Below are 24,978 nucleotides of genomic sequence, written 5' to 3'. Positions count from 1 at the left end.
CGAGATTCTGTTTCCTTCAGGAAATTTGCTAGCTTTTTAACAGCTGCGTCATACTGACGTAAAGTTGATTCTCTTTTATCCGATTCTAAGAAAATGATGCTTTGAGGATCAATGTTTGCATCTCTTAAAGCCGCGAACTTCATGAAGTCCATAAAGTTAGGGTTTTGAGAATTCCTGAGGAAGCGAACACAGTCCTCGTTTGCATTGGTTGAGATAGCTTGGGGTTGGGAATCCGTTGAGGCCGGAGACCCAATTCCAGAAGTAGTGGGAACCAGTTGCTCTTGGGCCAATCTGGGGCTACTAGAGCAACTTGCCCTTTGAAAGTCCTGAGTTTGTTCAGGACTTTCAACAGAAGATTCACTGGAGGAAAGATGTATACTTTTTTCCACTGATTCCAATCTATGGCCATGGCGTCTGTGGCATAAGCCAGAGGGTCCAGGTTGGGAGCCACATAGCACGGGAGCTTGTGGTTCGATTGTGATGCGAAAAGATCCACCTGGAGACCTGGGACCTTTTGGCATATCCACTGGAATGAGCGCCTGTCCAGAGACCACTGCAATTCTAGAGGAACTGAACGAGACAGGGCGTCTGCTATCACATTCCTTACTCCCGCCAGATGAGTGGAGGATAGATGCCATTTGTTCTTGGCTGCTAGTGAGAATATGGCTATCATGACATGGTTCACATGACTTGATTTGGATCCTCCCTTGTTGATGCAGTGTACTACTACTGCACTGTCCAATACCAGCTTGATGTGAGATTTCTTGGCTGGTAGAAGCTTCTTCAATGTGAGGAACACTGCCATAGCTTCTAATACATTTATGTGAAGCTGGCGGAACTGAGGAGACCAAGTCCCTTGTACTTTCCTGAATTGAGAATATCCTCCCCACTCGCTTAGAGAAGCGTCCGTGTGGATAACCAACGCCGGAGGGGGAAATTGAAGAGGAATCGACTTGGATAGATTCTTGACCTCCGCCCCGGGGCGGAGCCGTTTGCGGAGAATCGGCGGGATGGCTGACAACTTGTCCCGAGACTTGTTGTTTGCTCTCAAGCGCCAGACTCGGTTATATCTTTCAACTTTGCCTTCAGTAGAACATCTGTAACTGAGGCAAACTGGAGACAACCTAGGATTCTTTCCTGGTTTCTCCTTGATGTTTGTTTACATTTGAGGAGTTGTCTTGTTGCTTTGGCTATTTCCTTCCTTTGGCCAACGGAATTGACAGAGTATGGGAGTTTAAGTCCCATTGAATGCTGAGCCATTGAAATCGGGAGTCCGGCGTAAGCCTGGACTTGGTCTTGTTTATTTGGAACCCCAGATGTTCCAGAAACTGTATTACTTTGACCGTAGCTTTGTGGCATTCTTCGACGGTTGTTGCCCAAACAAGCCAATCATCCAGATACGCTACTACCATTATCCCCTAAGATCTTAGTTGTTGAACTACTGACTCCGCCATCTTCATGAATACCCTGGGGGCCACGTTCAACCCGAAGGGCATTACTTTGAAGGAGAATGCCTGGTTTCCTAGTCTGAAACCTACTAGGTACGGGCGGAAGTGTCTTGCCACTGGGATATGATAGTATGCGTCTGTAAGATCGATAGAGGTGGTGACGGCCCCACGGGGAAGTAAGGTCCGCACCTGCGAGATAGTCAGCATTTTGAACTTGTCGCAACGAATGAATAAGTTTAGACGGGACAAGTCTAAGATTATTCTTAGTTTGGTTGAGCCTTTCTTTGGCACGCTGAACAAGCGACCTTGAAACTTTAAATGCTTGACTTTTGATATTACCCCTTTCTGAAGGAGTTCTTGAACATACTCCGTCAATTACGATGTTGGTCTCTGAAGGAGGTCTTGGATGGAGGAGGACCCTTGATCCAGCTCCATCCCAGTCCTTTGGACACAATACTTTGTGCCCAATTGCTGAACCCCCATCTGTGGCGATAGAGGAACAGTCTCCCTCCTACCTGAGGGTTCTCACTGACTTGGGGCAGGTCGTGACCCACGTCCTCCCCGGAAGTGCTTGCCTCTGCTAGGTGTTCTTCCGCCACCTCTTTGGCGAAATACACCCCTAGCCCTGCTGCCTCTTCCAAACCTATTAAAGGGTTGGAACGTTTGCCCTTCAAAGACTGGGTTGAAGGCCGGTGACACCGCAAATGAGGTAGAAGGCTGGTTCTGGGAAGTCAGTAGGAGGAATGGCAGAGACTGACTCTTCGAGGTGGAGGGTTGTACCACCTGAGAAACCGGCACAGCTTGTACCACCTGTTTCTGTTGGGTAGCCTGGAAAGGTGGGAATTTCCTAGGCTTCTTCAGCTTCTTTGCAGTGGAAGAAGTAGGTTCAGACTTCCTCTTAGCTGACAGACCCCTACGGACCTTAAGGCTCTGATTCAGCCTTGTCGCCTCGTGCTGAACCTCATTAACCAAAGCTTCTGGGAAGAGGTCAGCAACCCAAATAGAAGCCGCAAGCAACTTATTGGGTTCGTGGCGAATAGTCACCTCTTGCAGTACGTGTTTCCTGCAATTACGCCTTGCGACTGTAAAATCATACAGATCACACTGAACAGTGTGTGTCTGTGCTTTAGCCAACAGCTTAAACAGAGGTTCCATGCCATTCATTACTGCCGCAACCTCCGTCATTATTAGGGCATTTAATGTCCTTCCTAGCCTGGTCCTGGCATCAAATTCGGCTTGAACAAGATTGTCCGGGAGCCTGGGAAGCCTCTCGCTAAATTGTACTATTGCACAATCTGGCTTGAGTTTCCCTACCATGAATGTGGCTGGCAGATCTGCCCAAAGGTCTTGGAGAGTCAGCTCCGCTATCTTTGTGGTGAATGGAATAGGGGTTTCTCCGTCTGCCACAAAGATAGTAAAGGGGCTCTTAAAAGCTTGAAGCTTGGTATTGACGCAATCCCAATCCTCCAAGCTCCTCAGCCACTCCCTTTGGGCCTGATCTCGGCTGTAGATCACAGTCTCTTTGGGAATCCTGTCCTCCCTTCTCATCGCCGTCTCTGTAAGACGGGCATAACCAATGAATGGTGGCTGTAGGCCGGCAGGGTGAAACTCGAAGTCTTCCAGCCTTTGAGTGCCGCAGTCCGCCAACGTCAGCATGCCGTCTTAAAATGGGGCATACGACGAAACTCTCCATGGGTTATTTGCCATGAAGGGAGGAAGGGAATCGTAGTCCGGCATGGTTTGTACCGCCATACCAGGCTGTGGGAGGACTGCTGCAGGGTTCTCCCGGAGACCCGCCATCAGATTCTCCTGGTTGGTCAGTCTCTCCAAAATGATTCGGATCGACTGACCCGACCCCTCGAATGAAGTAGAGATGTGTGACAACATTTGCTCGAACTTGTCTTGAACTAAGTTCCCGACAAAGCTCCCCATTTACTGCATAATGTTTGCAGTAAACGCTTCTGTGTCAAAAGGAGTAGGGTCTTTGGACACTGAAGGAGTCTTGGAGCGTGCCCCCGTAGAGGTCGAAGGCTCAGGATCTGTAGATACCTGGGCCTTATCCTTCGAGGATTTGCCTCTAGACCCTTTTGAGTACGAAGAAGAGGACTTCGACTTCTCTGCTCCGGGGTTGTGAGCCGAAGGCCTATGAGATGAAGAAGACGTGGTCTTTTTGGACGCTGTCTTCTCAAGGGTCTTCAACTCACGCTTCCCTTTCACCTTAGGGATAGCCTGAGTGGACTTCGGTCTGACCAAAAGTTCACTCTCTGAAAAGCCTTGGAAGGAAGTAGAAGACGGTACAGGGAAAGAAGATCAAGAAGGACCCAAGGGAAGCCCTTGAGCCCCCAACAAACCTGCCTCATCAAACATACTACCTGAATCACCTACCGCCTTGGTTCCAGGTTCAAGTCCAATGTCGCCACGTCGTCTGCAATCTCAGGGTTGCCCTGGGCCGCCAGCGCCTGGGCCACCTGAAGCTGGATGGCGGCAATGTACGGGGCCGCCGCTGCCGGGTGGACGTAACAGGTGGCCTTGCCTCCCGGATATATGTCCAGGATATATGGCTGCCCCTTCGTTACATTCTTGCCAAACCTGCCGACCCAGGCCTTCAGGGTGGCCGATGCGGCGTCCTTCACAGCGGTAGCCTGGAAGAGGGGGTTATTGTAAGCCCTAGAATAGAAGCCTAAAATTCTATGATTAATCATATAATCCAAAATATCATTTGTATCTCTTATAGGACTGCATTTATATGGTCAAATTTATATAGCAAATAGACTCCGGTATATACTTACACCGGAGGAAAACTGCTCCACAAGATCGTAACAGATCGAGCAGGCTTCATGGTGCCAGACCGCTATGTCCTCATAGCGGATGGCGCAGACGGCGTGGGTCCTGCAGACCTGTGGCCACAGGGGTCCTGCAACACGGCGTTACAGCCGGACTCCTGGCAGTTGGTAGCCTGTAAGTGGACAGATACATGAGTATCAACACTGACTAACAGGGCTAGCCCGTTAAGAGATATAACACTCCGCCCTATGCTGGAGTGGAAATATAGGTGTTAACCTTCTCCTGTTCTCCTGTAGTGGTGAGAGTCCAGTAGGTCTGGTATGCTAGTTAGAAATTTCCGGCACACCGGGGTAAGGAGTTCCACCAAACTAGCAACCAGCCAATACGCCGGGGTGAGTACAAGGACGGCGGGGAGGAACATGAGAGGGTTAACCCAGTAGTAAATCATAACAAAATTAGAGGGGGCACAGTCATAGCTACAACGGTATGGGAGACCGAAGGAGCTTGAATAATGAATCACACGAGGCAAGCCGGTTGGGGCGAGCCCGTAGCCATGTCGCAGAAGGCACCGTCATATAATCTAAATAAAAGCGGTAAAACGGGCCCTAGCTGGCTAAAATTACGTGAAACACTTAGGCAGTACTTAACTTAGCTGCGGCGATGGCTTGAAGCTCCATAGCAAAAGATAATCCACAAAACAGAAGCAAAAAGGCACAGCAAGAAAAAACACGTGTGTGCGGGATTCTGCTAACAGAAAGGATGGCCGCTAGAGGCGCTCGTGTTGGCGTGGGAGCGCTGGTAGTAGTAGTTGCTGGCGCGGGCTGTGTATCAGCTCTCTCTAGCAGGAGGATTTTGTGAAGGAGGGATCTAAATGACAAGAGGCCCGTGGTAGTGGTTTCACTCGCCCCAGAAACCATACCGACACCCTCTTTCTATAGGGTGAGCGAGTCAGAATACTCTTGACATCCCATTTTGGTTTTTTTCTCTGGTAATGTTAGCAATATTTACCTTAGAGATATGAACTAAAAGGATATTTCACGAAGCGACATAGGCTGAGCCGAGAAAATCTATTTCTGGGCAAGGGCCCGTGTCGCCCAGTGAAATCCCACCCTGCTTTATTACCCACCCTTGGGCCCAAGCTTGACATTCTAACTCCAAGGATGGCCGCTAGAGGTGCTTGTTGGCGTGGGGAGTGCTAGTAGTAGTAGTTGCTGGTGTGGCCTATGTATCAGCTCTCTCTAGCAGGGGATTTTGTAGAAGGATAGATCTAAATGGTAAGAGACCCGTGGTAGTGGTTTCACTCGCCCCAGAAACCATACCGACACCTATTTTTCATAAGGTGAGCGAGTCAGAATACTCTGACATCCAATTTTAGTTTTTTCTCTGGTAATGTTAGTAATATTTACCTTAGAAATATGAGCTAAAAGGATATTTCACTGGGCGACACGGGCCCTTGCCCAGAAATAGATTTTTCCTTCGTCAAAATCCCTTTTTTAGCCGAGTAAGGGCCCGTTTAACCTTTTTATTTCGGTTATAAAAGATGGCGTCCTGGATGGCTTTGTTACCGAGCCGCCCCGCGCGGCTCGCTCCCACGTGTTTCATTATTTCGTGCTACTTTCGGTCTCCTATACCGTTTGTGCTCGAATGTTTTAGCAGTACTTATTTATTACTATGGTTTTGCATTATTGACGTGTCATTACGATTATTTATTTATGCATTTATCTTACATGGGGGTTTCCTTGAGTTCACACGAGCTCCTAGCATACATCGCTCCTATTAGCTCAGAGTTCATGCATGCATGCTCCTTTGTATTTAGGTCTATGATAGGCCTCCTTAGGACATACGTCCTTTCTTTTGGTCCTGAGCCAACCTGGCTACCGCCCTACGTTCCTACCTATCAGCATAGGCCAGCTGCTTTGAGTTGCTAGTCGCCCTCCCTTCTTGGATGGCACGACCCAGCTTCTCCAGGACTATTCTTTCTCTTGTACTCAGATTTTCCTCCTTCCCCGTGTTTTTACTAGGATGTTATTGTATTCATGCCTTTTGAGACGGTTCGAGATGGCCTAGGCCACCTAAGATCGCTTGGTCCGTCTCTCAGCGTGGCTCACTCCACGACCGCGATGAGGCCAGGCGATCACCTTGAGCCACCCAGCGTCAGTCCCTCACGCTTCCTCCCCCCTCCAGGGGGGGGAGATACGCTCGTTCACGTTGCCCCTGGCAACCGATCCGAGCTCCCTCCCTTCTTCCCCCCCCTCCACGCGGGGGATACGGGAGTTAGTGGGGGACACGCGACGCTGGCTTGGCTCGCACTGCTCTCATCATACTGTACTGGGGGGTTCCCTGCAATACCGAGCCTTGGTTGGCCACCAGGCTCAGCTGCGCTCGGATCTCCTCAGTTCTCGAGCCGAGCTCTCTCTCACCCCGAGTCACCACCCTTCCCGCTCCGGCGGATAGGGGCTCCGGCACCGCCAGGCCCCAAGGTTAGTGACTGTAGAGAAGCTCTGCCATCTGTTTTTACCTTTTTGCATGTTAACGTTTATTACTTACATCCTTTGTGTTAACCTAAGTCGGCGGAGACCTCGCTCACCCCCCCGGTTCACCACCTACTTATTCTAATGTTAAGTTTTACGGCAGAGTCATCCTCCCCGCCACTAATTGCTAGGCCCCCCTCCCCCTCCTCACCCGCCATCCTAGTACTCCTCGCTCCGGCGTATAGATTAGGTACTACTGTCTCGGTGGTATCTTCGTCCTCCGGCAACGCCGGGGACACACTGATTCTAGTTTTACCAACTCTATCGGAAACTCACCACGTTACACAGCAGAAGAGCAGGTAGAGACCAAGCCTTAAAATTGTCTATTAACTCCGGTGTTATAATATATCACTTCATGGACTTAGTCCAGCAAGTCAGTGTTAATACTCATGTATCATTTCACTTACAGGCTACCCACTGCCAGGAGTCGGGCTGCAACGCCGTCCTTCAGGACCCCTGTGGGCACGAGGTCTGCCGGACCCACGCTACCTGTGCCATCCGCTTCGGCGATCTGGCAGTCTGGCACCACGAGAGCTGCACCATCTGCTATGAGCTGGTGGATCAGGTCTCCTCCGGAGTAAGTACATCTCCGGATACTAAACCTTGTCACATATAATCTATTGGCCTATATTATCTTTTGGCGATATATCATTTACTGTACGTAATTTAAGGTAATCTTAAGTAGTCTTAAGTATTAATTCTGACCCTCTCTTTCAGGGTGCTCAAGTGGTCAGGGACGCCGCCCAAACCACTCTGAAGGCCTGGGTTGGCGGGTTTGGTCGGAACGTAACGAAGGGGCAGCCTTACATCTTAGACAAGAAGATGACTGCTCTCATCTTCCCCCGCAGAAAACCGACCTCCTACGTCGACCTGGAGGCGGCGGCCCCTTACATCGCCACCATTCGAGAGCAGGTGGTTTTAGCTGCGGAGGAACCTGAAAACCAAGAAGTCCTAGAAGAAGTAGCAGCTCTCAACCTGGACCTCGAGCCCATGACGGTAGACGCCGCAGGTAAGAGTGTAAGTGAGGCAGGTTTGGTAGGGGCTCAAGGTCTTCCCTTGAGTCAATCTAGATCTTCTTCTCCCACTGCTGCTTCTTCTTTTCAGGGATTCACCGGGGATGGGCAGTCGGTCAGACTGAAGTCCACCCAGGCGATCCCTAAGGTTAAAGGGAAGCGCGAAATCAAGACGCTTCACAAGACTGTCAAAGAAGTCTAGTTCGACTGGCTCTCAGAAAACTCCGGCTCACCATCCTGGAGGATAGAAGCCTAGAACTACTTCTCATTCTAAGGGCTCCAGAATTAAGTCTTCTAAGGACAAGGCTCAGCTCCTACCCGACCCTGAGCCTTCAACCTCGACAGGAGCCCGTCCTAGGACCCCCAAGGAGAAACTGGAAACCACTCCGTTCGACACAGACTCATTTACTGCAAATATTATGCAGCAAATGGGTAGTCTGGTCGGGAACTTGGTTCAAAACAAGTTCCAGGAGATGTTTACCCAGATCTCATCTTCTTTGGAGGAGTTAGGCCAGTCAATCCGAGCTATTTCGGAGAGGCTGGTCACTCAGAACCTCATCGCAGGTCTCCGTGAGAACCCCGCGACAGGTCTTGCACAGCCCGGCATGGCAGTCCAAACCATGCCGGACTATAATACTCTCCCTCCTTACACGGATACGCTCCCTTCAAGGACGGGATGCTGACGTTGGGGGACTGTGGAACTCGAAGGCTTGAGGACTTCGAGTTTCATCCTGCAGATTTGCAAACCCCCTTCATCGGTTATGCTCGCCTTACGGAGGCGGCCATGAGGAGAGAGGACAAAATCCCAAAGGAGACAGTTATCCTCTCCCGGGATCAAGCCCAACGCGATTGGCTTAGGAGCTTTGAAGATTGGGACTGTATAAACACAAGGGTCCAAGCGTTTAAAAACGCTTTCACAATGTTCGTAGTGGACGGAGAAACCCCCATCCCGTTCACTACGAAGGTAACGGAGCTGACAATGCAGGCCGCAATGAGAGACGAGCCAATGCCGCAGCTCTGGGAAACGGAGCCTACATCGCTCCTTCTCCCCGGAATGGAAGATCTATGGGTAGATCTCCCGGCCACCTTTTCGGTCGGTAAATTAAAACCGGACTGCGCCATCACACAATTTAGTGAAAGACTACCCAGACTTCCGGACAGCCTCATCCAGGCTGAATTCCGAATGAGGCTATCCAGGTCCCTCAATACACTTGTTATGACAGAGGTATCATCTCTGATGTACGGAGATGAACCTTTGTTTAAAATCATAGCCAAATCACAATTGCATTCAGTGCAATGTGATTTATATGATTTTATTGTAGCAAGGCGTAATTGTCGGAAGCATGTCCTGCAGGAGGCCACCATCAGGCATGAACCCAATAAGCTATTGGCTGCTCCGATCTGGGGTGCTGATCTGTTCCCAGAATCGGTGGTGAACTCGGTTCACTGTGAGGCTACCAGACTCAACCAGAGTCTGAAAGTTCGCTGGGGATTATCCAGTAAGAGGAAATCCGAATCGGCCTCTTCAACCAAGAACTCAAAGAAGCCTAGGAAATTCCAGCCTTTCCAGGCCCCCAGCAACAGACAGTGATGCAGGCGGTTCTGGTATCTCCGGTACCGCAACCATCTACATCAAAGTCTTAGCCTCAACAACAGTTTCTGCTGGTGGCACAGCCGCAAAACCAAGCTTCCACCTCCTATGCTGTCTCCCCGGCCTTCAACCCAGTATTTGAAGGTCAGTCCTTTCAACCTTTCAACAGGTTCGGCAGGGGTAGCAGAGCTACGGGTGCCTTTCATCAGAGAGGCGGCGGAAGAGCATCCAGCCAGGGTAAACACTTACGAGGAGGGCGTGGGACACACCCTTCCCCGAACCTGTGAGAACCCTCAGGTAGGAGGGAGACTGTTCCTCTTTCGACACAGATGGAGGTTCAGCAACTGGGCACAGAGCATTGTGTCCAAAGGACTAGGATGGAGCTGGATCAAAGGTCCTCCTCCATCCAAAACCTTCCATCAACAGCCAACAGCGGAATTGATAGAGTACGCCCAAGAACTCCTTCAGAAAGTAGTAGTGTCAAGAGTCAAGCACTTAAAGTTTCAAGGTCGCTTGTTCAGCGTGCCAAAGAAAGGCTCAAACAAACAGAATAATTCTCGACTTGTCCCGTCTAAACTTATTCATTCGTTGCGACAAGTTCAGAATGCTGACTATCTCGCAGGTGCGGACCTTACTACCTGGTGGGGCCGTCACCACCTCTATCGATCTTACAGACACATACTATCATGTTCCAGTAGCAAGACACTTCCGCCCGTTCCTAGGTTTCAAACTAGGGAACCAGGCATTCTCCTTCAAGGTAATGCCTTTTCACAAAATTGGCGGAGACAGTGGTTCAAGAACTCAGGTCTCAGGGAATAATGCTAGTTGCGTACCTAGACGACTGGCTCGTTTGGGCCACAAGCATCGAGGATTGCCACAAAGCAACGGTCAAAGTAATCCAGTTTCTGGAACACTTAGGATTCCAGATAAACAGGACCAAGTCCCGGTTGACACCGGAGTCTCGCTTTCTTGGTTGGGCATTCAGTGGGACTTGAACTCACACACTCTATCAATTCCATCGTTGAAAAGGAGAGAAATAGCCAAAGCAACCAGACAATTTCTCAAGTGCAAGTAAACGTCTCGAAGGAGCCAGGAAAGGATCCTGGGCTCTCTGCAATTTGCTTCGGTAACGGACGTTCTGCTAAAAGCAAAGCTCAAAGACATAAACCGTTTCTGGCACTCAAGAGCAAACAACAGATCCCGGGACAAACTATCCACTATCCCGGCGATCTTACGCAAACGCCTCCGCCCCTGGACGGAGGTCAAGAATTTGTCGAAGTCAATTCCTCTTCAGTTCCCTCCGCCGGCATTAGTTATCCACACAGGTGCATCACTAAGCAGCTGGGGAGGGTACTCTCTGTAAAAGAAGGTATAAGGAACCTGGTCCCTTCCATTCCGCCAGCTCCGTATTGGAAGCTGTGGCAGTATTCCTCACCCTGAAAAAACTTCACCCAGCCAAGAAATCTCACATCAAGCTGGTGTTAGACAATGCAGTAGTAGTACACTGCATCAACAGGGGAGGCTCTAAGTCAAGCCATGTGAACCATGTCATGATAGCCATATTTTCACTGGCAGCCAAGAACAAATGGCACCTGTCCGCCACACACCTAGAGGGAGTAAGGAACGTGATAGCAGATGCGCTATCTCGCTCAGTCCCACTAGAATCGGAGTGGTCCCTGGACAAGCAGTCATTCAATTGGATCTGTCAGCAAGTCCCGGGGCTTCAGGTGGATCTCCTCGCCACGGAGTCGAATCACAAACTCCCTTGCTGCGTGGCTCCCAACCTGGACCCTCTGGCTTATGCCACGGACGCCATGGCTATAGACTGGAATCAATGGAAGAAGATTTACATCTTTCCTCCAGTGAATCTTTTTTTGAAGGTTCTGAACAAACTCAGAACGTTCAAGGGCCGCATTGCTCTAATAGCCCTCAATTGGCCCAAGAGCAATTGGTTCCCACTACTAGTATTGGAGTTGGGACTCCGACCTCAACGGATTCCCAATACCAGATTATCCCAACTAGTACAAACGAAGACTGCGGACACTTCCTCAGGAATTCAAAAAACCCTAACTTTATGGACTTCATGAAGTTTGCGGCAAAAAGGGATGCCAACATTGACCCTCAAAACATCCTGTTCTTAGAATCGGATAAACGAGAGTCAACCCTTCGTCAGTATGACTCAGCAGTTAAAAAACTAGCTATTTTTCTGAGGAAGTCTGAATCTCAAACCATGACAACCAATCTGGCCATCTCCTTTTTTAGATCACTATTTGAAAAAGGTTTAGCAGCTAGTACTATCACTACTACTAAATCGGCCCTAAAGAAAATCTTCCAGTTTGGTTTCAAAATAGATCTAACAGACTCTTATTTTTCATCTATCCCTAGAGCCTGTGCTAGACTCAGGCCATCAGAGAGGCCTAAGTCTGTGTCATGGTTCTTAAATGATGTTCTAAAACTGGCCTCAGAAACTGACAATGATTCATGTGACTTTTTACCCCTCCTGAGGAAAACATCATTACTTTTAAGGGGGCCGGCCGGAACCCCTATATATGGTGGTATAGGGCGAAAAATGCAAAGTCATGAAAAAATTCATGGAGCTTCATATGGCAATTGAGAATATGTATACAAAATATTTCGTCAAAATTCCTCTTACTTTCGTAGTTACAGGGTAATTAATAAACATAACTCAATAAGCCTAAAACATTTATCCGTACAAGAAAATGCAATATTTATTCTGTTATCATAAATTTTGATGATTATTGGCAAAGAAATTGTGAGAAATGGCATCTGTAGAGATTCCGTGGCTCGCAGACGTGTGTATCTGGTTCAACCATGAATCAGTGGGACCACAGACTTTAAGTAGATAACATGAACGAGTTTCACCTTGTGACATTCGCTTGCTTTTACGTATATTTATGTATGTTTCGGCAAGAAGTTCATCGTGCCAATGAGGAAAAGGCAAGGAAAACATCTCGCTAACATACAGACGAAGAAAAATCGCTCAAGTATTATTACAGAATATCATAATATATGCGTAGTTAGTGAAGAGAGAGGGGAGGGTTGCCTATAGCAACGCCCCCTTCTTGCCTGGCAGCACACGTCACACTGTGCCCAAGGCTACGATCTTTGATCAAAGAGATCTTCATTTATGATAAATAACATAGTTTTGGTTTTTTAATACCCAAAATGGAATATGAAATTCATAATAATCATGATTTATTAAATTGTCTTTGTAAAAAGAGAGTACACCTTCGAGTTTCACCACTGACATTCTCTTGCATTTACGTTTGTTTATCTTTGTTTCGGCAAGAATATCATCATGCCAAAGAGGAAAATACAAGGAGAACATCTCGCTAACATACAGAAGAAAATTCGCTGTAATAAGCAGAGTTAGTGAAGGGGAGAGAGGGGGTTACGTAGGAAGGAGTGCCCCATCTTGCCTCAAGCAGTGCCCCAGGCTACGATATATGAGCAAAGGGATCATCATTTATGATTAAATTATAAGAAATAAAATAGTTTTGGTTTATTAATACACATAAAAGAAATATACATCCATAATAATCATTATTTATTAACATTGTCTTTATAGAAATACGAAGGAAAACTTTGAACGCCCGTATCACAAAACTATACTTATTGACCTTCAAAATCTATCTCCTCACGTAGTTTTAAAGCTATAACATTGGAATTTAGTATATAACTCAGAAAGACATAATAGAACAATCAAATAGAGCCCTTTTTTCCAATTTTTGTTTCGTCTTTTTTTATAAATTTTTTTTTCATGATTTATAGGGTTTATTTTTTTACCATATTGAAAAATTCATATCTAGCAAAAAAATGACTTTTAGAAAAAAACTCTCCATTTGATTGGAGGTCTACATCAGGTCTATATATGGTAGTAATCCCAGGTCTTAATATTAAATATCAAGGGAGGAGATAGAATTTGAAAAATGGTTATTTTCAGGAAAAATTGCCCTGGCGTCACAAAACCGAAGGTCAAAGGCGAAAATCATATGCGGTTTGGAGATGTCCCAAGTCACCTTATTAAGTGGTATGAATGTCAAAGTCCTGTTGTTAAAAAACGGCATTAGCCGGCCGGCCCCCTTAAGTCTAGCTTCAGGAGCCAGGGTATCTGAACTGTCGGCTCTACCTAGAGACTCAGGTCATATAGAGTTTCTCCCTTCAGAGAAGTCTTACTTTCTCCAGATCGTCAATTTTTAGCTAAAAATGAGGACCCACTAGTTAGGTGGGCCCCGTGGAAAATTCTCCCACTTCCTCAGGACCCATCCTTACGTCCAGTTACTGCCCTAAGAGCATACCTTGCTAGAACGGCCTTAAGATCTTCAGGCCCTTTATTTATGAGGGAAAAAGGTGGCACTATTTCCTTAAAAGGAATTAGACAACAAATATTATATTTCATTAAACAAGCCAACCCAGACTCTTTTCCCCGGGTACATGACATTAGGGCAGTAGCTACCTCAGTTAATTACTTTCAGCATATGAATTTTGATGATCTGAAAAAGTATACAGGCTGGAAATCTCAGACAGTGTTCAAACGTCACTACCTCAAGTCCTGACATTCTTCCTGTGGCTCTGCCACCATGTAGCCTTTGTCATGCCTTGGATGCCACATATTGTACATAGTTGTGACGTTTCCTTGTTTTTATTTTAGGATTAATCACACAGTCCATTATATTGTATTTAATTTTAAGGTTAATGTTAAGTAACTAAGTTTACTCTTAAGCCTTCAGTATAATTATTTCTAGTTCATAAGTTGATTTTAGATTATACTAATTAACCTTAATTGTTTTTTATTTTTTCTTACAATGTATCATTGTTCTACTTTATTACAAGCTTGTAGCCAATTCTCTGGTACTATTTCATGTAGCGACAAGGGCTGAGCCCAGAAAAGGGATTTTGGCGAAAGAAAAATCTATTTCTGGGCAAGGGTCCATGTCGCCCAGTGAAATCCCACCCTTCTTTTATAACCACACCCTTGGGCCCAAGCTTGGCAGCTAACTCCAAGGATGCCGTTAGAGGCGCTGGTGGTACCGTCAGAGGCGCTAGTAGTAGTTGTAGATGGGAGTGGGCCTTGGTAGAGGGATTTCGAAGTAGGATGAATCTAAATGGCAAGAGACCCGTGGTAGTGGTTTCACTCGCCCCAGAAACCATACCGACACCTTTATATAAGGTGAGAGAGCCAGAATATTCTGGCATTTCCATTTTAGCTTTTTTCTCTGATTGTTAGCATTAATTTACCTTAGAAATGTGTGCTAAAGGGATATTTCACTGGGAGACATGGGCCCTTGCCCAGAAATAGATTTTTCCTTCGTCAAAATCCCTTTTATGGCTGAGGTTATTGCGCAAAGTTCTGCTGTGAATACTGAAGCTGTATTAGGAAGAGAGAATTGATATGATTTGTCCTGGGACACTGCAACATATCCCACTCCATGTTCCGCTTTAGATCCATCTGTGAATATTGCATAATGTGGACCTTTTCGGTTCATATGTTCTATTGTATGTTGTCTATGGTGTGATGGCGTAAATGAGTATTTTTTTTTTTTTATAAATATTTTAATTATGTGCAAGTTTTCATTTTATTCATTGTCCAAGGCGGAGGTAATTTTACTTCTGGAGAAATTTGTATATTCACATTTAGTGACTCAAACAGTCTTCTAGCTCTAATTGGAAAAGGGGGTGGATGATTTGTTTATAAATATATCTCTGAGTTCAAATAATTTTTTTGTTGGAGAATTGCTTGTCCTAATTCTCAGAGCACTCTTCATTATTACAAGCTCTCTATGGAGAGAGAGAGGTAGTTTACCACATTCAACCTGTAAGGAAGAAGTATGTGATGATATAAAGGCTCCTGAACATATTCTAAGGCCCTCATTATGAACTGAGTCCAACGTTTTCAGTGCTGTGTCTGACACCGAGCCGTATACTTCGCTACCGTAATCAATTATAGACAGGACTGTTACTTTATACAGTAATGTAAGAGCTTGTATATCGGCTCCCCAAGTAGTGTTTGATAATTTTCTAATTACATTTAATGCTTTTTTACATTTTGATTTCAAGTATGTTATGTGGGGTTTCCAGTTTAAGTGAGTATCAAACACTAAACCTAAAAATTTTGCAGTTTGTCTAATTGGTATACTATGATTTCTGATTTTTAAATCTATTACTACATCATTCATCCACCTTTTATCTTTATAAAATACTACTGCCTGAGTCTTTTGTATGAATAACTTAAATCCTACAGATGAGGTTCATTCATTTATTTTTATTATACTTTTATTAATGATGCATTCTGCATGTTTAATACGAGATGCTGAATAATATATGGCAAAATCATCCATGTAAAGGTTGCTTTTAATTCTAGTATGTAGATTTTTATTAATATCATTAATTGCCAGGGTAAACAGTGTGCCACTAAGGAAACTTCCCTGTGGAACACCATTTTCAAGTGGAAATGTTCTCGACAATACATCATTGATTCTCAATGGATGAACCTGGGCAAATGTCCACGGATGTTGTTATTTTGTAAAGTTTTTAATATAGGGTACCTCCAGGTAGTATCATAAGCCTTTTCGATGTCAAAAAAAGACTGCTACAGTTATTTGCTTTCGCTCAAATCCTCTTCGTATATGGTCTTCGAGGTTAGAGAGAGAATCTAACGTAGATCTGTTGCACTGTGACCTGAATTGAGTAGGAGTCAAGATTTTATTTTCTCAAATGTGCCATGTTAATCGAGCATTTACCATTTTTTCTAGTAATTTGCATAAGCAACTTGTTAGAGAAATTGGTCTGTAGTTATCTGCATCACATGGATCTTTTCCAGGTTTGGGGATAGGAATTATTATTGCTTTACGCCATTCATCAGAAAATAAATTTCTAAGCCATAAATGATTACAAAATTGTAACAAGTATGTCTTCGAGGTTAGAGAGAGGATCTAACGTAGCTCTGTTGCACTGTGACCCGAATTGAGTGGGAGTCAAGATTTAAATTGTCAAATGTGCCATGTTAATCGAGCATTTACCATTTTTTCTAGTAATTTGCATAAGTAACTTGTTAGAGAAATTGGTCTGTAGTCATCTGCATCACTTGGATCTTTTCCAGGTTTGGGGATAGGAATTATTATTGCTTTACGCCATTAGTCAGAAAATAAATTTCTAAGCCATAAATGATTACAAAATTGTAACAAGTATGTCTTCGCCAGAGGTGCTAAGTGGCAGATCATCTCAAAATAAATATTGTCACCTCCAGGAGCAGGTTTATTGCTGTTAGTGAGAGCATATTCCAACTCTTCCATATTAAATTTTCTATTATAATATATGTCTTCTATTGTTTCGAAATTTATTGTTATTAGTTCTATATTATTTTTCTTTGTGCGGAAGTGGTCATCTAAATTTATGTCACTACTTACATTAGCTAAGTTTTCTCCTATTATATTACTTATTTCTTTTGGATCAAGTATTCTTTTTCCGTCTTTTAATATGGCATGTCAGGGTGGTTTCACATGGATACCATTTATTTTCCTGAATTTTTCCCATATTTTTGAATGGGAGTATTATTAGAGAGATCTGATACATATTTCCTCCATGAAATTATTCTCCCTTGAATTACTTCCTTTCGAAATTTTGCAGATATTTTGTTGTATATTGGCTTTAAGGCCTCAATTTCTGGTAACAATATAGTCATTTTTTGTAAAGTACCTTCTAATATTGGTAATGTTTTATTTATTTTACTGAACTTTCTATTCAAAATATCCAATCATCTCCCTATTGAGTGTGTTATATTTATTAATCCTGTTAGCTTTTCGAACCTAGCCACCTGGGGGAGCAAACAAGTCCTTATGGGTGCCGGTCCCAAGCCCGGATAAATAGGGAGGTTTGGTGTCACGAAGGGCATCCGGCTGTAAAAATCTGTGCCAAAACCAAAAAAATGGAATGAGACATCGCCCTAACTCTGTGGTAAGGCGAGGGCTACTGCATCAGGAGCGGGTGCAGCTAAAGAAGCGAGCTCACATGGGGTTTAGAGTATGTCAGCTAAATGTTGGGTCCATGAATGGGAGAGGTAGAGAATTGGCTGACTTGGTGAGAGAAAAGAAAGTAGATGTTATGTGTGTGCAAGAAACGCGGTGGAAAGGAAATAAAGCTAAAGAGTTGGGAGATTGATATAAGCTATATTATGGTGGAGCAAATAAACAAGGTAGAAATGGAGTTGGCATAGTAGTGTCTAGTGAACTAAAGAACTCGGTAATTTTAGTGCATAGAAAGAATGACCGTATCATCAGATTGAAGATATGTTATGGAGGAGAGATTCTGAATATTATAAGCGCATATGCACCACAAGTTGGTTGGACAGAAGAAAAGGGAAATTTCTGGAGAGACATGGATGGAATAATGCAAGAACTGGAGGAGCATGAGAGGGTGATAGTTGGGGCAGATTTGAATGGCCATGTCGGAAGTGAAAATGAGGCGATTGGGCGGGTGCATGGGGGCCATGGAATTGGGGAGAGAAACCCAGAAGGAGAGTGTGTAGTGGACTTTGCTATGTCATTCGACATGGCAATAGTAAACACATTCTTTAAGAAGAAAAGGGAACACCTAACATCATATAGGAGTGGGGGAAGATTCTCCCAGATAGACTACTTCTTGTATAAAAGGATAAATCTGGTGGAGGTCAAGAACTGCAAAGTTATTCCAGGCGACCATGTAGCCCCCCAACACAGACTGCTATGTATGGATTTGAAGTTGAAAAGGGAAAGAAAAACCGAAGCTAAAGGGATAAGGAAAATTAAATGGTACAAATTAGAGAAGGAAGGGGATAAGAGGAGAGAGTTTAAGAGGAGGGTTTTGAAGGATATTGATATATGGATTGAAGATCTTCAAGAATGGTGGGCACGAAATGCAGCAGTAATAAGAAGGCATGGACAGGAGCTGCTAGGAGAGACAACTGGTATCATATGGGAAGATAAGGAGAGTTGGTGGTGGGATGAAGACATTGAGAAAGTAGTAAAAGATAAGAAGGATGCAAAGAAAAGATGGGAAGAGTCACAGTCAGTGGAAGACAGAGATAGGTACAGAGAGAAAAACAAGGTGGTGAAAAAGGTGGTAGCCCAAGCTAAAGCAAAGTCGTATGATGATGTGTATAATGAGCTGGGGACAAAGGAAGGATTAAAGAAGATGATCAAGCTATCAAAGGCTACATAAGAGAACCAAAGATATAACACATATCAAACAAATAAAGGATCAAGATGGTGTAGTACTTAGAAAGGAGGAAGACATTATGAAGAGATGGAAAGAATATTTCGAACAGTTGTTAAATGAAGAAAATAATAGACTAATAAGAGAGGATGGGCAAGTGAACATTGGCATGGTAATGAGGTTTTCTAGGCAAGAGGTACTAAATGCACTGAAGAAGATGAATAATGGGAAGGCAACCGGACCAGACATGATTCCGGTGGAGGCATGGAAAGCATTAGGAGATGAAGGAGTGGATATACTGTACGATCTTATGATAAAGATCCTTGAACAGGAAAAGATACCAAATGAGTGGCGTGGGAGTATATTGATCCCAATTTTTAAAGGGAAAGGCGATGTCCAAGAGTGTGGTAATTATAGGGGCATTAAATTGATGTCTCACACTTTAAAGAGACTGGAAAGGATGATAGATGCTAGACTGAGAGAAGAAGTACAAATAGGTAAAGAGCAGATGGGATTTATGAAGGGAAGGGGAACAACAGATGGTATATTTTGTCTGAGGCAAATAATGGAGAAATTCGGGGAAAGACAAAGGGACCTACATATGGTATTCATTGACCTTGAAAAGGCTTATGACCGAGTCCCGAGACAAGAGGTATGGAGGAGTCTGAGGGAGAAGATGGTGCCAGAGAAGTATGTGCGATTGATACAAGAGATGTACCGGAATGTATTTACCAGAGTGAGGAGCACTGTTGGGGAGACAGAAGGTTTTGAGGTGAGAGTAGGATTACACCAGGGGTCGGCTCTGAGCCCATTTATCTTTAACATAGTGATGGATGTTATAATAGAGGAAGTAAGGGAGACAGTACCATGGAACATATTGTATGCGGATGATATTGTTCTGTATGCAGAGAGCAGGGAAGATCTGGAAGTGAAATTGGAAAGATGGAGACAAGTACTGGAGGACAGACGAATGAGAATAAGTAGATCTAAGACAGAATATATGTGTACCACCACTGAGGGGGATGATAGAGCAAGTATTCAGCTTGGTGGAGAGCAAATAAGGAGAGTTGATAAGTTTAAGTATTTGGGAGCTTTTGTTAACGCTGGAGGAAGTATGGAAGAAGAAGTAAAACATCGGGTACAGGCAGGCTAGAACAACTGGAGAGCGGCCTCTGGAGTTCTTTGTGACAAAAGTGTGCCGCTTAGGTTAAAAGGAAAATTTCACAAGATGGTGGTAAGAACAGCAATGCTGTATGGTACGGAAACAGCAAGCATGAGAAAAACAGAGCAGAAGAAGATGGATGTGGCAGAAATGAGAATGCTTAGGTGGATGTCTGGGGTGACAAGAGAGGAAAGGATCAGAAATGACTACATAAGGGGGTCGACTAAGGTGGTGGAAGTATCAAAGAAAGTACAGGAGGGGAGGCTGAGATGGTATGGACACCTGTTGAGGAGAGATGAGGACCATGCTGGGAGACATACTATGGGGGTGGAGGTCCAAGGAAGAAGACGAAGAGGGAGACCAAGAAAGAGATGGAAGGACTGTGTGAGACGAGACTTACATGAGAAGGGAATTGATGAGGCAGAAGCGCAGGATAGAAATAGAAGGAAACGGCTCATCCGAAACGGCGACCCAATAAAAAAATGGGAACAAGCTGGGAAGAAGAATCCTGTTAGCTTTTCGGACCACCATGGAACTTTGTGTTTTGTTGGATGGGGTTTTGAGTTTGGTATTGCTTTGTCAGCAGCATTTTTGATGAAGTTAACAAGAAACATACTAGTTTCATTATGGTCTTTTAGATATTCAAATGGTGGTATACTTCTAGTATGGATTTCATATTGCTCCCAGTCTGCTTTATAAATGTTATAGTGAGGAACGTGTTTTGCTGGATAATTTTGTAAAAAGGAAATTAATATTGGGAAATGATCACTGGTGTACAAGTCATCAATTGTGTTCCAATCTAATCTGTCAACTATACTTGTTGAACAGAGTTAAGTCTACAGAGGAAAATGTTCTATGTGTTTTTTAATGTGCTAACTTCATCATCATTTATAGAACACATGTCATTTGAATCTAAGTTCTTCTACTTTACTTCTTGCTCTATTTGAGTTTGAACAGTTACAGTCCCATATGGGGTTGTGAGCATTAAAATCCCCTATAGGTTCTTTGGCATTTTTAAGTAATTATCCAAGTTTATCAATATCGTAATTTTTATTTGGTTGGTTGTATAAATTATAAATGATATAATTATAGTTTTTAATTCGAATTTTAATACCCGATATTTGGAGGTCAGCAATGTTCACAGGTACTTTGTCATGACATACTTTGTTATGTACATATATGGCTGTAGCTAAATTTCCTTCTTCTTCCTGTGATGATGATATTAAGGTATATTTACCTATTGTTGGTATTGTATTATTGACATGTAAACATAATATCATTGGTTCATATTCCTTTAATAACCTTTGTATTTCTCCCAGGTGTAATCTGGTCTGTAGACCATTTACGTTCCATTGTATAATATAACAATTGAAAATATTATGTTATATCGGTCGTGTTTTGTTTTCTTTTTTTATATTATTATCTACTTGAATTTTTTCTAAAATTTTATTTACCACATTCAGTTGTTTATCTTTATAATATTTCAAGTGCTCAATATACATACATCCTTTTTCATGGGTGTTTAAATCGGTGGACTCTTTCTCTCTATATTTCATAAAATTTCTTATAATGTTTGTTAAGCAATCTTTTGTTATATTTTTGTTATTATTGCACAATGCAATGAAGCAATCATTGCAGCCACATGAATTGTCATCTATATCTACTGCTTTATTTGCTCTTATTGTACCGATTATTGGTGATGGAGTAATCTCATCATCCTTGGCATAGTCACCATCCTCTATGGTATGATTTGCCTCCACTTCTTTGGTGTTTTGGATCTCTGCATCTATAGGTCTTATTATTATTTTAGGAGATAAAGGTACCTTTATGTTCTTATTTTGTTTTTGTTCTTTCTTCATATCTTTGGTTTTTGGTTTGACCAATGTTTCTCTAATTATAGTTGATTTCTTTGTTTTTGGTGGTGTTCTTTCTAAAGGTCTTTTTTTTCTTTAATTTTCGATAGGTCACAACTTCCTCCTTCCACCTCTGTGGTAGTATCTTCTTGTGCTTCTATATGCATTAACACTTCAAATGAATTTGATAGATTATCATCCAATTCATTTGCACCTGTTTCCCGATTCTTTACTATCTTAGTTTTTTTCCTGTATATTACTAACTTCTTCTTCAGACCTACTTTGCTGCATCTTGTTACTTCTATCTGTATGTTTTTTTGTTTCATTACTGGTTTCTGTTATAGAAGAATATGTACGTTTCTTGGCAGGATCTTTAATTCCTCTCACTTTCAATTCTAATTTAGCCTCAGTTATAGACATGCCTGTTCTTTCTTTCAACGTTTTCAATTCAGTGTTGTATATGTAATACATGCATTCTTTGGATCTTGCATGATGATTCTGCTCACAGTTTACAAACTTAGGTTCACTGCACTTCCACTTGGTGATGTGTTCAATAAGCGCACACCACACCATTCCTACAATTTCTCTTTATGTGTCCATACTTACTGCTATTTTGAAACTGCAGTGGCTTTGGAATATAGGGTCTTAACTCTCTATTTTGGCCTAGAATTTTTATTTTTTGAGGTAGATCTGAACCCTAAAATTTTATTTTTGCTATTTTTACTACTTGTTTACTGCCTCTCTTACTTGTCATGTCATACACCTCGCAATCCTCAACCTTGGGGTATCTCTTTTTGAGCGAGTCTAAAAGTATTTTCTTATTAATTGGTTCATCGTTGTTATCAGGAAGTACAATGGTGCCCTGAATGCTGTTCATATTATCATGCTTCTCCATTTTAACATTAATGGAATCCATAATTTTTAAAGACAAATAGTCTTCTGACTGGCTTTTTGTTGTGGCTTCTATAAGCCAAGTCTTCTCTCTTATTTTTCTGAATGACATTTCTGCCGTTGGGAGTCAAAGTTGGGTCATGATGGTACTGAGGTTTCCTAGGTTTAGTACATGGTATTAATGTTTTAATACCAACCTGGTCTTTGTGATCTGAGCTTCCGTAAGAATGGTCCAAATCCATGCCAGAAGTCGTGGGGATATTTTTTAAATTTGCCATCTAATAAAATTGTAAACTTCGTCAAGGATGAGGTCCTTCTCACCAAGGAGGCCCAACTGGGGAAGGAGCAATAATGTTACACAGTGGTTACTGTCCTGGGACACTCACCTGGATACACGCCATACCCACAATGCCTTAAGGGTCGTCAGTCCCAAGAGATCGGACCCAGCACTGCGGGCATGGCTTGACATAAAAATTTCCCCTCGCTCAACCATGTCAGGTACTTTAGTTTTACGGGTGGAGTGGCATGCCATCCAACTCCACCCTCCAACAAGTTAAAAGAGCAGTCAATTCAATAGTTCAAAATCATGCCAAGGTTGTTAACGGAAGAAGAAGGGAAAGGGGAAAATTTATAAGAGGAGGAGTTAAGGAGTTAAAGGTCCCAATATTCAGTTGGATCCACAGCAGAGAGCGTAGGCATAAAGGGGCATACTCTCTCTGCAGTGGATCCCTAAGCCCCCCACCTCGTCAAGGAGTTGGGATCAGGGGGACAAGAAGGGAGGGAGTTGATAATAAATGACAGAGGTTGAAGTAACAATGAGAAAAAGATAAATGTATCTACATATGGAATTTAGATTCAAACTGAGTAAAAAGAGATCCCTCAGGTCTGAGAGCCCTCTCCCCAGTGAAAACGCTTCCACATGAACTATAACCATTATATAGTGAAGCTATGTGAATTCAACAAGGCCCTCTCTTTTCATAATCAAGACAATATCCCTTATAAACAGTTAATCACCAAGGATGGAGTTAATTTGTTAGAGGTGGAACTTATGAACTAAATATCCCACCTAAAAGGATGTTTAAGACTATGAAACCATCATCAGCAACTCTAATTCATTTTATAGCATGCTTGCTACTCATTGTTAATTCTTAGCTACAGAAATACTCTTTGTATTCATGCCAGTCTGTCATACTTATAATTAGTTAAGAACAATTTTTGCATTCATGCCAGTTTGTCATCCTAGTAATCAGTTAAGAACAATTTTTGATCACTTAAACTGAAGGAACTTTCAAGAGGTATGTGCAAGTTTACAATAAGCAGCCAAAACAAAGCCTTACATAATAGACATATGCTCAGCCATCTATATAGTGAATACAAAAGAATACACATCAATATAGTTCCTCATTGAAACAGTGGTTAACGTGCTTGCCTACTGATTCGCTAGTCCCAAGTTCAATTTCCGGCTCTGCCAACGTGGAGTCAGAGGAATTTGTTTCTGGTGATTAGAAATTACTTTTCGATATAATGTGGCTCAGATCCCACAATAAGCTGTACCTCCCATTGCTAGGTAACCAATTGGTTCCAAGCCATGTAAAAATATCTAATCCTTCAGGCCAGCTCTAGGAGAGCTGTTAATCAGCTCAGCGGTCTGGTTAAACTAAGATATGCTTAACTTAATATCAAGAAAACCACAACATAAAATAATGTGAAATGAGAACTAACCATTCCTTCAATGCCAAGTGGACCTCTGATATTCATATTTCTGGAGAGGAGAGAAACAATGATGGCTACTACAATTATTGAGGCCAAAAGCTTTCCAGCTGTATCTCCACTTCTCTCATAAACAACTGGAATCCCTTGGTCTGCCCGAATGCCTAGTCTTGATTCTGATTCCCTAAGCCGTTCCTCAAAGTGTTGGAGGTCTACAATATTCATGTGAAAGGTTCTCTGATCCATCTGGAAAAAAAAAATTTAAGGTACAACTCTTTATAAACAAGAGGACACAAATGCACTAGTATTATTGTTACTGAAAATGTATACAAATTCAAATAAAATAGGTCTACAAGACCACTAATTTGATAATCAAGCTTCCAAATGAAAAATATATAATGTGTAAAAAGAGAAAATGCACAAAGGAGGCAAAGAGTGAGACACACTGAGTATAGCACAGTCATGTTCTAAAGTCTGTTGAAACACTCTGGTCATCATTTCAATTGTACATAGATAGTGTTAGTCTTGCCACCACCAAGGTGAACTTAGGTGGCCATTCTTCACTCTTCCCAGTTGAAATGGGTAGAGTCTAACAAATGAAATGATAATTCACTCCACATATTTCTAGAGCTTGGATAGATTCACAGGGTTGGTAAACCGAGTAGAAAGATGTAGTGCTTCAAACAATGTATAATTATATATGTAATACAAACATAATACACTAATTTTGGACTAGGTAAAACACGTGAAATGCAGATTTTCTTACCGCATGTTAAATACAGCAT

General features: G+C 43.1%; 1 protein-coding gene across 1 annotated transcript in view; it reads right to left on the bottom strand.

Moving 5' to 3' along the window:
- Window positions 1-24,978, bottom strand: part of LOC135205772 (paraplegin-like) — a gene marked incomplete in the record, with an annotated part of 592,202 nt that overhangs the window by 346,232 nt on the left and 220,992 nt on the right. The window contains 1 exon segment of the mRNA XM_064236914.1: window positions 24,206-24,439. Within this exon segment, the coding sequence (XP_064092984.1) occupies window positions 24,206-24,439 (234 nt within the window).

The sequence above is a fragment of the Macrobrachium nipponense genome, chromosome 11 (genome assembly GCF_015104395.2).
Source record: "Macrobrachium nipponense isolate FS-2020 chromosome 11, ASM1510439v2, whole genome shotgun sequence".
In the NCBI taxonomy this organism is placed as follows: domain Eukaryota; kingdom Metazoa; phylum Arthropoda; class Malacostraca; order Decapoda; family Palaemonidae; genus Macrobrachium; species Macrobrachium nipponense.
The sequence above is the reverse complement of the archived record's forward strand: the minus strand, read 5'-3'. Positions and strand labels throughout refer to the sequence as shown.